Source organism: Gadus chalcogrammus, chromosome 4 (genome assembly GCF_026213295.1).
Source record: "Gadus chalcogrammus isolate NIFS_2021 chromosome 4, NIFS_Gcha_1.0, whole genome shotgun sequence".
In the NCBI taxonomy this organism is placed as follows: Eukaryota; Metazoa; Chordata; class Actinopteri; order Gadiformes; family Gadidae; genus Gadus; species Gadus chalcogrammus.
Genome location: NC_079415.1, coordinates 3,350,661 through 3,364,827, shown reverse-complemented (window position 1 = coordinate 3,364,827; position 14,167 = coordinate 3,350,661). Strand labels below are relative to the sequence as shown.

The following is a 14,167-nucleotide window of genomic DNA, read 5'->3' as shown; positions in this document are numbered from 1 at the left end:
CAATCTGGCAACGCTGGGCGGAGGGTCCCTGGCCAGCGACGTCATGGTTGCAGCATGAATTGGCGCACCGGCGGCCCCCTTACTTTGACCGTCACGAGGAGAACTGCTGATCACTTTTAGCAATTTAAATGACGTCATGCCAACGCTTAATACGAGGCTGATGTTTAACCCGGGTATTATTATTATACGATTTACATTATTGATTTTGTTCGACTCCTATTATCTTTGTTTCTAAGTATGACCAACTATAACGTTCACCAATCTGCTGCTTTTCTTACGACAAATATAAAATGATTATGATTATTAATGATTACGCTCATTTTAAATAGGTATTAAATATATATTAAAGAGATCGTATAGATCTTATGTACTCGTATGTATCATGTGTGGAATCGACATCATCCAATCAGTGGGCCGGCTTCTCGGCTGGCCCTCTTGAGATTTCGACCAATCAGAGTTCGTTTACTATCACCGATCCTGCTCTCAAGGACAAAGGATGATGTCATCCTGAAGGTAGACCTCAGGCGAGATAAGGCCTTCTGATTTGAAGACAACAAGACAGCTGTCATGGAAACTAGGCTCAAACGAGGATCTACGATGACTAATAAAATAGATTTGCAAGATGACTATGAACTAAGAATAGACCTGTACCGTCTGTCACTTGCTGACATATTGATATTATATACTTATATTTTAATAACATATATATCAATCCATGTCAAACCATAGATATGCCTGGATTAGCTTGATGAACTATTTATTTTAGATTAACTTAACCTTTTTCCAATTTACTTTTCAAAGATCCATTTGGAAAAGCAAAGATACGATAGAAAGAATGTCACTTATAAAAACGGCAATCTTTTAATGTATAGTGTTTGGTAAAATAATGCTTTTCAGAGTGACACCTCTGTTCCATATTACAATCCATCATCTATTTTTAATATTTATATGTTATATTACACGTTACGCAAAGGCAAAGGGTCACATCGTTAAGCAGAGATGATTTAATTAACTGAGAGCTGAGAGATGGAACTGCCCTGACGCAAAACAAGGCACAGCCCCGCGACACAAAAACAGTTTAAGCACTTGAGCTGTGAAGCGTTGCAGAAAAAGCTATAACTTCTGATTTTGAATGGGGGGACAAATTGTGCAAAGCAACTGAAAAAGGCTGATGCACGCAGGGAACCAAAACACTTCTCTCATCAAGGTTTTAATTCAGTTTGGTCATTTCTTCCCACGCGTTGGCCTCCCGTCACCCAGCGGCCATCTTTGCTCTAATCTTTTTCTCTAGCGGGGAGCAGTGTGAAGCTGAAATGGCCGCCGATCCGTCAACACGTTGAGCATCAGATGAACCCCCGCCGGATGTCTCTGATGGGCCCCGGCCCCCCCCGCCGCCGTGAGGGCCCGACCCCCGGCGGGTTGAATCCCGGGGGCCCCCCCAGGCCCCCCGAGAAGGGGCCCAGCGGATCGTAGCGCGGCCTTGGGAGCATGCCCAGGGGGAAGTCGGGTCTCTGGTCGTAGTCGCCGCCGATGATACCCGGGGGGTACGGGGCGAAGGGCTGGGGGTGGAAGGGGTTGGACCCGGGCACCACGGGGTACAGAGGGGGGGGGGGCAGCCAGTGCGGGGGGCGGGCGGCGGCCTGTTGGTAGTGCTTGCGTGTCTGGTACTTCCTTTTGTAGAGCTACGGGAAGACGAGGATACAAACGTTGGTTTTCACAGAGAGTGTGTGTGTGTGTGTGTGTGTGTGTGTGTGTGTGTGTGTGTGTGTGTGTGTGTGTGTGTGTGTGTGTGTGTGTGTGTGTGTGTGTGTGTGTGTGTGTGTGTGTGAGAGAGATTCATGTTCCTTACGTCTTTCCAGTCGGTCTCCGTGGACGAGGAGGGGCTTTGACCTGAGGTAGAGAAGACTGCCGTAAGAGTTTGGTTCTGCGCAAACCGTGTCACCGTTACTGTCGCATGTCACGAATACTTAGGACCACAACGAAAGCTCCTTGAAGACCTGTATCTGAAATCCCCACTTAATGAAACCATTAAGGGGTCCGGTAACTAGACACCTCAGTAGATGAGCAGGAATGGAACAAAACCGTGTCTTTAAGAACACACACTTGTTCCCCCGACCCCTTCAAACCCTTTTTACGCACTTATTGTATGTTGTACGTCCTAGCACTTAAAAATAGTACCCACTATCGTGTAGCGTCTTATCCTAGCTATCTTTGTTGTATACGGGGGATGGGTTAATCTAGCATTTGTTGGTGTACCGACACAGCGATATATATTGTTGTTTCTCTCTCTCCTGACAAATGGACTTAAAGTAAGTCGCTTTAGATAAAAGCGCCTGCTAAACTCCCTGAATGTAACGTTAATGACACCCCAGTCTTCCTCCTCCTCCTCCTCTTCTTCTTCTTCTCTTACCCCTGAAGTCGCGTACGTAGAGGTGTCTCCAGAGCGTGGAGTCCTCCGCCATGCCCCGGAGCCTCCGGCTGGTGGCTGAGAGGGCCACCAGGGCGGGCGCGTCCAGCAGCCGCAGCACCCGCAGAAGGAGCTCGGGCGGCAGCACGCACAGGCCGAACGCCGGCGGCAGGGCCATGGCTGCGGCGGCAGCGGGCCACCAGGGGGCGACGTTGAGAAAAACCGAGTGTTTAGCATGCGAAAAAAGGCTAACCATTTCATACATTACTTTTTAATTCTATCCACTTTATTGCTCATGCTTTTATGCCTAACCAATGCAATGCCAACCATTTGATTGTCAACCCATTAATTGCTAACTCTTGCCCTGTTAACCATTTCATATTTTAACCATTGCATCGCTAACCACTTCATTGTTTAACCATTTCATCGCTAACCATTTTACTGTTAACCAATGCTAACTATTTTCCTGCTATCCATTTCATTGCCCATGCTAACCATTTTACTGCTCACCCTTTCATCGCTAACCGATGCTAACCATTTAACTTCCAACCATTTCATTGCTAATGCTAACCATTTCACTGCTATCCATTTCATCGCTAATGCTAACCATTTCACTGCTATCCATTTCATCGCTAATGCTAATCCTGTTACTGCTATCCATTTCATTGCCAATGCTAACCATTTTACTTCTTTCCATTATATTGCTAACCGATGCTAACCGTTTCCCTGCTAGCTCTTCTGCCTACCTGCTCTGGCCGCTGCGATCAACGGGTACGCCAGCTGGTCCTTGAAGGTCCTGGAGAGCTTGGCCAGGGCCTTGTAAACCGCTGCGGCCCCGGCTTCAGCTGAGGTCAACGCATGTGGATTGAATACACAGGTGGAAGGAGTTACAGGCTTTACCTCCGGCCCCATGGGGACACCGTTAGACGTTATTGTGGGGACGTTTTCACAAGGTTCAAGATGGTTTATTTGTCATATGCACAAAAATTACAATTACAGCAGCAGTCGCTGGCAAGAAAATTCTTGAGTCTCAGGCTCCTTCAACAGTGCAATATAAAAATAAAAAGGAGAAGATAAACAAAAACTGGACATGAAATAATTAGAATAAAATAAAAATATGATAGTTACATAGATATATTATAGTTAAATATAATATCATAGTTGTAAACTAAATCGAATACTGGACATGATCTTTACAGGTTTGGGGTTAGGGGCGAGGGGGTGACACTCACCCGACTCCACGTCCGTCACGTAGGTGGAGGGGTCGAGACACAACTTGCGCACCGCGTCGACTTTCTCGTTGACCTTCAGAGTTGCTGGAGGGGGGGGGGGGGGGGAGAAACGAGGGGTGAGTCGTACATATCCCGCACAGCAGCCGCCAGAAGCTTTGTTCACCTACTCAGCTATCAAACCATGATGACAAGTGCAAGTGCCTACTACTACTGCTGTGCTGACATTAAGCTCCCATCCAAAAGACGCATTCATTTTTATACATTATTTTTTTAGCATTAATACATTTCTACTGTTTTCAAGTAGACTGTCTGTCTGTCTGTCTGTCTGTCTGTCTGTCTGTCTGTCTGTCTGTCTGTCTGTCTGTCTGTCTGTCTGTCTGTCTGTCTGTCTGTCTGTCTGTCTGTCTGTCTGTCTGTCTGTCTGTCTGTCTGTCTGTCTGTCTGTCTGTCTGTCTGTCTGTCTGTCTGTCTGTCTGTCTGTCTGTCTGTCTGTCTGTCTGTCTGTCTGTCTGTCTGTCTGTCTGTCTGTCTGTCTGTCTGTCTGTCTGTCTGTCTGTCTGTCTGTCTGTCTGTCTGTCTGTCTGTCTGTCTGTCTGTCTGTCTGTCTGTCTGTCTGTCTGTCTGTCTGTCTGTCTGTCTGTCTGTCTGTCTGTCTGTCTGTCTGTCTGTCTGTCTGTCTGTCTGTCTGTCTGTCTGTCTGTCTGTCTGTCTGTCTGTCTGTCTGTCTGTCTGTCTGTCTGTCTGTCTGTCTGTCTGTCTGTCTGTCTGTCTGTCTGTCTGTCTGTCTGTCTGTCTGTCTGTCTGTCTGTCTGTCTGTCTGTCTGTCTGTCTGTCTGTCTGTCTGTCTGTCTGTCTGTCTGTCTGTCTGTCTGTCTGTCTGTCTGTCTGTCTGTCTGTCTGTCTGTCTGTCTGTCTGTCTGTCTGTCTGTCTGTCTGTCTGTCTGTCTGTCTGTCTGTCTGTCTGTCTGTCTGTCTGTCTGTCTGTCTGTCTGTCTGTCTGTCTGTCTGTCTGTCTGTCTGTCTGTCTGTCTGTCTGTCTGTCTGTCTGTCTGTCTGTCTGTCTGTCTGTCTGTCTGTCTGTCTGTCTGTCTGTCTGTCTGTCTGTCTGTCTGTCTGTCTGTCTGTCTGTCTGTCTGTCTGTCTGTCTGTCTGTCTGTCTGTCTGTCTGTCTGTCTGTCTGTCTGTCTGTCTGTCTGTCTGTCTGTCTGTCTGTCTGTCTGTCTGTCTGTCTGTCTGTCTGTCTGTCTGTCTGTCTGTCTGACTGACTGACTGACTGACTGACTGACTGACTGACTGACTGACTGACTGACTGACTGACTGACTGACTGACTGACTGACTGACTGACTGACTGACTGACTGACTGACTGACTGACTGACTGACTGACTGACTGACTGACTGACTGACTGACTGACTGACTGACTGACTGACTGACTGACTGACTGACTGACTGACTGACTGACTGACTGACTGACTGACTGACTGACTGACTGACTGACTGACTGACTGACTGACTGACTGACTGACTGACTGACTGACTGACTGACTGACTGACTGACTGACTGACTGACTGACTGACTGACTGACTGACTGACTGACTGACTGACTGACTGACTGACTGACTGACTGACTGACTGACTGACTGACTGACTGACTCCAGTCTCACCATTGATCACCAGCACCGGCCCCATGGACAGGCCTATGACCATGATCAGGCTGTTCTCACACAGGGGGTGGGTGTACTGCAGCTTATAGGCCCCGCCCGCGGACCTCCAGCCGACGGGCATGTCCCCAGCCCTGAGCCCACTGTCCTGGGGAAGGAACACACGACAGTCCAATCACAGCTCAGTTCTACTCCAAGGGTTCTCGACTCTAAGTGCTCGACCGGTGGGACCACAAGACCTGACTTGCAGATTGGAGTTTTGGTTGTGATTTACGCCAGCGAAACAAAGAAGTATTGATAAAAAAAACTGTAAAAAATAAAATGTTACAAAGCCTTCCAGCTAGGGTTGCCGCGGTACACGGTATTACCGGTGTTACCGGTGTTGAGGCCAACACCGTTTACTCGTTGTTGCACACCAGCAACACCGAGTTTTTTTTTATTTAGTTTTTTTTATAAAAAACAAATACAGTAAAAATGAATAATATAATTATAATTAAGAAAATTAAAATGTGTAGAATAGGCCACAGTTCTGCTCTGTGCAGGAGAATTGTCGCGCCGAGAATTGACGTGCTTCCTTACAAGACCGGTAACCATAGCAACGCCGGTTTACAAACCCCGCCGAGCCCAAACCCTACGAGACCTCCCCGCGCTACGGCCATCCGGAGGCGCACAGAGCTTTTGGCCGTGATATCATGATATATAAAATTATATTATCCTATTATATATAGAACGTTATAAGACGCCGAGAATTGGCGCGCTGCCAGCCGCCGTCACCGAGTGTGAGAGGAGAGTTGACGGAGAAGATGGCGGTTGACCTAGTTTCAAAGTTAATACCGTTTATACCGGTAATACCGGTGTTGACACGAGCGTATTACTCGGTGTGAAGATGTCCACACCGCGGCAACCCTACTTCCAGCCCTTCATCACACTATCTTGAGAACAAATTAAATTTTATATAATATAATTTGTTCTCAAGATAGTGTGATGAAGGGCTGGACGGCTTTGTAACATTTCAGTTTTTTTTAATCAATACTTTGTTTCGCTGGCGTAAATCACAACCAAAACTCTTGGGAACGGATTAAGTCATGCAAATGTATGAAAACAACCATTATTCTATCCTTCCTTCACATGAAAATGATTTGTTATGGGAAACTAAATGTTTCAGAATTGATGGAGAAAGACGGCTCTCTGCCATCGGTGAATCATCCTCCTCGCCGACAGGCAGAGCGGAAACAAGCCGTCTATCGGCCCATAGCGACGCCCGATAAACAGTCATACTTTAAAAGGTGACGCATTATACCAACAGGTGTGGGTGTGGTTAGCCGTTACAAGCCGGACACGCCCACTTGTGATGTCAGAAGGGGCAGAGTTTCAAAAGGGCTTGAAACGGCTAACCCCACTCCCACCCGGCGGCAGAAGACGTCCCCCTTTAAACGCAGTCTACGACCACGACCCCCCCCCGACCCACCGCCCCCCCCCCGACCCCTGACCCCTGACCCCCCGGCGCTCCGTCCTCGCCTGCGGCATGAACCCCGTCTCCAGCATCAGCACGTGGGCGGCCACCAGCACCAGGTCGCAGGATCCGCCGCCGCCGCCGCCGCCGCCGCCGCGGACACCCCGGTGCAGAAGCTCCAGGGACAGCGGCGCCTGGCCGTCCTCCGCCTCGCTGCACAGCATGGGCTCCTGGGTGCAGAGGGGCCCCGTGGGGCCGGCACCCCCCTCCGCCACCGGGTCAGCGGGGCCCTCGTCCATCCGGTCCGGTCTGGAGGATGTTGTTGGTGTTGTTGTTGTTGTGGTTGTGGTTGTTGTTGACCTACTCGGACCAGGCTGGGTCTAGGTACGAGAGGGTAAGACGTAATGCTTAGGAGGGACGCTCGGTTAGGGAAAACATCATAACCGCTGTTATCTTGGTCAATATTGAAATCACGATTATTCAAACCATTGTTTTTGAGTTTGAAAACATGATGCACCAATTCAGCATTTCTCTCCAAATACAGTTTTTCTCGAATGTATACACACAAAAAACTACGCACACAATTATGAAAAATGTAGGCTCATGTATCAACTACAAGACTCCAGACTGCTAAACTCTAAGCACAATTCCCCTGTTTTCACACATACAGAATTTCTAAATCACATTTTTGCAAAACTTTTGCACAAATCTCAGTTTTTCATGTTTGGATGGTATCGACGGAAGCACAGGGGTCACCAACCGTTTTGAACCCGAGAGCTGCTTCAAGGGGTACTGAGTAACACAAAGGGCTGCTTGTTTGATAGAAACTTCCTGAATAACAAATAACAGAGTCGCACAGCACGTCCCAGCAAAGAGTGCGCACGATATTGAATTTGCCAGACAAGGTTCAGACTCAGAGTTAATAAAACCGATAACAGTATATTCAAAGTCGTCATTGCCATCAAATCTACATCAACGCAAGTGTTATTGTCCCTAGAACACGCCCTGCAGGGGACTCACATGGTCCCTGTGGCCGGTCGTGTGGGCTACCCACTGCACTGGAGTGATGGTCCACACACACAGCGCGGAACACATGTGTTAAGTCAATCCAGGGCCATTGTTTTTGTAATGCTGGAACAAAATCCACACATCTTCACATGCAAAACATTGTCAAATGTACCTGTAAATTGAGCCAGTTGCTGGACGACGACGTAATTCGGTGCCGGGTGTGAGCGTGAGAGAAGTATAACTACAGACTAGAGCCTTTGCCAAGAGTTACCCAGTTTGTCGGGATTAAACCAGAGTCACAATGGAAGATTTCCAACAGCAAACAGCTTCAAAAGTGAAAGCAACTTCGGGTTTCATTTCTTTGGAAACAGGTCAGCAAAAAAACGTAGCTTCAGCGAGAACGAAAGGCAAGCAAGCAAGCAGGTGTTCAAAACAAAAGGTTGCCGTGATGTTCCTAGTTTAGCTCCGTGTGAGGAATCAGCCTTTTGTGGCTACGAGGTGTCCTGACCACAGAACGCTGATGAAACCAAGCCGGTCAAAGGGAGGACTATTATTTTGACCCCTGCAGTCTGAGGCTGGAACGAATCCCTAACAGCCACGACGGGCAACACACCCCACCACAACCACAAGAGCCTAACCAGTCCCACTATCAAAAGTACCTCTTCTATCAAAGTATGTGTGTGTGTGTGTGTGTGTGTGTGTGTGTGTGTGTGTGTGTGTGTGTGTGTGTGTGTGTGTGTGTGTGTGTGTGTGTGTGTGTGTGTGTGTGTGTGTGTGTGTGTGTTTGATGGGGGGGGGGGGGGGGGGGCTAGGACAAATGTACAAACACACCTCAAGATAAGTTACCAAATAATTACTTTAGTTTAGATTACTATCGATTAAACTTAATAAAAACATTTCCACCTTTCCGTAAACACAATGGTTGGGAAGGGAAACACAACAGGTTGCCCACCTCATGGAGAGCCGTGGCACACGCCTGCTGTTGTCTTGGTGGGTCTGCGTGGCAGGCACCGCTGGCGGGGGGCGCTGAGCCCGGGGCCGGAGCCAGAGACGGAGGCAGGATCACGCAGACCAGATCCCCAGACACGAGGCCAGCCGAGGAGAGAGTCTGGCCCGAGTCTGAGAGCGGCTCCTTGCCGTTGAGTGACAGGGTGAACTCTGTGTCTGGGCTGGGAACAGGAGGACGGAACAACGCACACATTTACCGAGCCGAACACAATGTATGATAGATATCCTCCACGATTAGGCTGTTTCACATATTTTCTTCCTATCCGGCATTCTGGGCTTTCATAGAATTATAATTCATTGATAAAGCATCTGCTTTTCCCAGTGTTGTATTCCTTTTAAGAAATGTCTAGTTACGGTAAGGAAAGAGATATGTGCCGACTGTTTAAAGGTCCCATGGCATGCTACTTTATGGATGCTTTGATATAGATATTAGTAGGCCCCAAACACAATATTTGAAGATGTTCCCAAAATACAGCCGTGGTGAAGAATTACAGCCACTACGAGCCAGTCGCACATTGAGCTTTCACCAAATGCGCTGTTTCGGTGTCTGCAGCTTTAATGCAAATGAGGAGGAGAGAGGCGGGTCAAGGAGGAGGGTGGGGGTGTGGCCCTGAGCAGCTTGCAGCCACCGTACCATGCGCTCTGTTTACAGTGGATGCAATGGCGAGGCGCACACAGCCTTTAGCCGTGTTCTGTAAATATTCTAGAACACACGGGAGTCCTGGCGCTCTATATCTAAATATTATCATATAGCCTAGATATCTATATCATATAATATATATTACCACGGCCAAAAGCTGTGTGAGCCTCCAGACGATATTATGAATCTCAAACGACCGCGTCGGGTTCTCCGACGTCTCTGGTTCTCCGACGTCTCTGGTTCTTCAACTTCCACAATCAATCTGAAGTAGACTGAAACGCACACTGCCTGCTGCCGGCTGCCCACTGCCGAGCTGTGGTGCTTCGCAGCGGTGGTGCCTCGCGCAAACCGGCGGCAGGCAGCATGTCGCAGTTCATGTACTTCAGGGAGTCACAGCCAAAGTTCCTTTCCCCCCAATTCCTTCTCAGCCATGGCTGAGATAACCCCAACTACAGTCTCGTTGTGGAAACACAAGAGACGTCAAGGAACCGACGTGTTATGCGCCATAACACCAACAGCAAACACTTGCGTCGTGTCTCATTGGCGGGCCAAATTCTCTGGGCGGGCAAGGCAGGGATAGGGGAGGTGCTTAGATCCCTTATGACACATATGGGACCACATTCCAAATCAGCGCGCTTGAGCCTCCGTTTTTTCAAAGGCGAGCAGAACACCTAGTGCTCGTTTTACACCAAACGCAAGTTTTAGCCGCTGGGGGACCATAGGAAGGCTAGGGGAACTCATATTTATGTTAGAAAACCTCATAAAGTGAGATTTTCAATACATGGGACCTTTAAACGTCAAGTGTGGGGATGTGGTGGTGACATCTAGCGGTGGGGTTATAGATTGCAACCAACTGAAACTAGACGCTAGTATTCAGATTCATAAATAGTATTTAGCTATTAAGTCTGTAAAACTACAGGTCCTATCTTAAATAGCAATTTTAGGATAAGATATGAAACCGTTTTCTCTAGATCCGATTGACCTTTCAGGGAAACATGCAAGTAAACGCAACATGACGTCAACAAAGATTCTGGGATATATTATAAGATGTGACTTTGGTGACAACATTATTGAATTCTCCATCGATGAGCGTTGACTACAGATATGCCAGGGTCATTTTGAAGCCAAGAGCTGGTTGAAATGTAACGTATTGCAGCTTTAACTCCATCACGGTGATGGGTGTCTCACCTCAGACCCTGCGACGGCAGCAGCACCTCCCGGATCCGGATGGTGAGCTCCGTTAAGGAGGCTCCGTCGGCCCCCTCCTCCAGCTCCACCCGGTAGGTCTGCTTGTTGATACGGACGCGGAGCTTCATGCTAAACGTCGTGGACACATATTGCATTACATTTCATCACATACCTACTCGTGATTAAAGCATACAGAGATGACGTACTAGAAGCGTTGTGTCTGCGTTAAAAAACCGGTCACATCCTGTGACCGGTCACGTACGTTTAAACTCGACGGGTGGTTCGACGACGTCCATGCGGGGTTTTGTTTGGTCTGTCCTGAAGTTTTACAAAGTATCTATGGTCGGAGGCTGCGTAAACACACAGCCAGACGTACTTTCGTTATAGATCTTCCGGTCTTGTTTTCCCGGGGTTGTCCAATCAGCGAACGGAAAAAGCCAACTGCTTCCGGTAGCTGAATGTTGCATGTTCAGATGTCCCCATTCCAGGAAGGCTGACTTTAGTCAGAGCCCATCTCCGTTCCTATTAGACATTCTCTGCTAAAACTTACCAAGAAGTCTGTTTGAGACAACAACCATGAGATACAACAGTTCATAGCAAATCATCCTATCCCTCAGGAATCATATCCCATTTGAAATTTTACAGCAAACATCATCTTTAGATTTATGTATTAATGCTTACATTTGTTCCATGTAGTTTTTTAACTATCTTTCATAAAGGCCTGCTCAATTCCTGAATTTTGTCCTAAACCCTTTACATGTATGCTAATTAATTGTAATTGTATTTCAAAATTAGTTAATTTCTTTAATTAATTAATTAATTAATTAAAGAAGACAATTATGACCCTCAACCATCTATCAAAAGTTCATTTCAACAAGATGAACCTTCAGTTATGTTTGTGTGACTAATTGAACTATTCTACGTTTGTTACTTATATTTATGCCACATTCAATACATTGCATCAGATCGATATTGGGTAATTAGTGACAGTCATTTCTGACGTTAAACCTCATCAATGATTTAGTCCATTACACACAGGACCCTTTGGACGAGTAACGCCTTGTTGCTGGTGTCTCCTTATGCGCTTAGAAAAAATAACTCATTGATTGGTGATGATATATTTCTTTATTCATTCTTAAGATTTATAATGGTATAGTGCACCAAGTTTCTAATAAACAGAAGAGGATATGGCAAAAACTACAGTTTTCTTTTATTTTTTCCATGTTGACGCAACCTTTCCCTGTCAGTAAGACACTCCGCTGATAAGACACTAAAGTACAATCAATTGAATAACATCAGGGTACATTTGGGGTTACCATTGATATTATTTATATATGATAGCCTCACTATTCCAGTTGAAACTGATTTGTGAATGATGCAAAATAATTTAAACTTGAGCTTAAAAGTGTCGCATCCATTTAGGAAATCCCTTAATTCTAAATTTGTTTTAGGCCTACAGCTTGAAAAAAGGTCTGCCTTCTGTGAAGATGCACCACAACGTTTTACGTTGTAAATCTCTTCCCAAGAACATTAAGATTAAAGGATTTGTATGCTCAGGATATTGTTTTAGTAAGAAATTATGTTGTTGACAGGTTCACATACAGACGCGCATTACTTTTGTGATATATGACACCTGAAAAAACACAAACACAAAGTTGTTGAACTGGATACAATTGTGTTTGCTCACCCAAACCTGCTAAGATCAGGATTAAAGAGAGTAGTCAAATTGTCACGATCTCTTCCCAAGAGATCTTTGCCATAATCACTGGCAAAGAAATGGTTCAGAACAAAGTAGCCTACTTAGCAATGAATTGGATCAAAATGGTAAGCATTAGTTATGAAATAGTTCTCTATCAAATAGTTAACAATTAAAGCGTTTGAAATTAAATGGTGGCAATACAATGACCATTCAGCTCATTCAGTTGTTAGCGATGAACTTTCCTTTATTCGCATGTCACATTTGGTCTGTCCACCGTCGCCCCCTGGTGGTCGTCTACCCCCACGGCCAAGGCCCTGCCGCCTGCCTCCTGCACTGAGGCTACTGGACGGGCCCTCCATTGTGTCGACTTCAGAGGAAAGGACTTCAGACGGAGAGCCCATTCTGATATGCTTGACATTGCAGCGTTTCTCCAGGATCCACCCCACGGTGTGTGCTGATGGTGAAGCTCCGATTGAGCAGCGATGTACCAAATTGTGCAGTTACTCAAGTGTCTAAGCAGCTTTTTGTTCTCTGTTAATGATTGGTTGTGATTTTTTTTGAATTATTCGATCTCTCACATTTCAGTTAATTAAATCAGAAAGATGATAAGACGCGTCATTTTCTCACAGTGTATTTATTATTATGTATTATTATAAGAATTATAAGAATTATTATTATATGTAATAATATTATATGGAAAAATACAATAATAAATTGACTATTCACAAGTTCCACACAACAATATAGGCTACGTCTCCAACCAAAGTAGCACTGCAGAGCTCACTTCCCCCAGTTTCTCCTTGAAATATATATTTTACATTATTTGAATCATCAGACATGAACATACTAGGCTACATCAGAGATCGATGTTGGGTAATAAGTGTCATTCATTTCAGATGTAAAAGCACATCAATGATTCGGTCCGTTACACACAGGACCCTTTGGACGAGTAACGCCTTGTTGCTGGTGTCCCCTTTTGCGCTTATAGGAAAAACAACTCATTGAAAGGTGATGGTACATTACTTTATTCATTCTGAAGATTGATACTTGTATAGTGATTCATATTTCTAATAACACAAGAGGACATAATGGCAAAAACTACAGTTTTCTTTCCATGTTGATATGTCAAAATCGTAATGATATAAGGACTGGACACAACCTTTCGTTGACAACAAGACACTCCGCTGAAAAGATACTAAAGTAGAATAAATTAAATGACATTACAATTAATTTGGGGTTACCACTGATATCAGCAATAGTAAGATTGAAGATTGAAGATAGATATAAATATTTTTTGCATTGTTTCTACTTTAATTAATCCCCATGGAGAAATCCATTCTCTGCATTGAACCCATCAGCTGCTAGGTAGGAGCTGAGAGCTGGTACCTAGGAGGTAGGAGCTGAGAGCTGGTACCTAGGAGGTAGGAGCTGAGAGCTGGTACCTAGGAGGTAGGAGCTGAGAGCTGGTACCTAGGAGCGGGCAGTGGGCTGCCTGCCTCACAGGGCGGGGCCTGGGCACTACCTCCAGGGAGGAGCCAGCCCGTCTCTGGGTCATGGACAGGAAAGGAGTGTTAACAGAAACAATTTGTGGTGTTGGAGGAAACCGGAGCTCTCGCAGGTGAGGGTGGTGGTACTGGTACCACTACTGCCAATACAACTAATACTACTAATAACACTACCACTACTACTGCTACTACTACTAATACAACTAATAATAATAACTGCTGCAAAATTCTAGCAGCTGATTAATGACAGCATTTCATTCGCTAAATCTTCTCAGCCTAAGGGTGGATCTCCTTGGAGCCCTGTTGCTAGATGACTAAAGGTCTATTTCAATACACAAAGAGCAGAACACAGCGATGACCTCCTC

At 46.0% G+C, this 14,167-nt stretch overlaps 1 protein-coding gene across 1 annotated transcript; it reads right to left on the bottom strand.

Moving 5' to 3' along the window:
* Window positions 1-198: 198 nt before the first annotated feature.
* fbxo7 (F-box protein 7) lies at window positions 199-11,013 on the bottom strand. Its single transcript, XM_056588080.1, has 10 exons — window positions 10,861-11,013; window positions 10,599-10,727; window positions 8,715-8,931; window positions 6,820-7,134; window positions 5,305-5,449; window positions 3,640-3,723; window positions 3,154-3,252; window positions 2,411-2,587; window positions 1,850-1,890; window positions 199-1,682 (listed from the first exon to the last, which is right to left on the bottom strand). Exons 2-10 carry the CDS (start codon window positions 10,724-10,726, stop codon window positions 1,344-1,346), a joined length of 1,545 nt encoding a protein of 514 aa, XP_056444055.1. The 5' UTR covers window position 10,727; window positions 10,861-11,013; the 3' UTR covers window positions 199-1,343.
* Window positions 11,014-14,167: the final 3,154 nt, after the last annotated feature.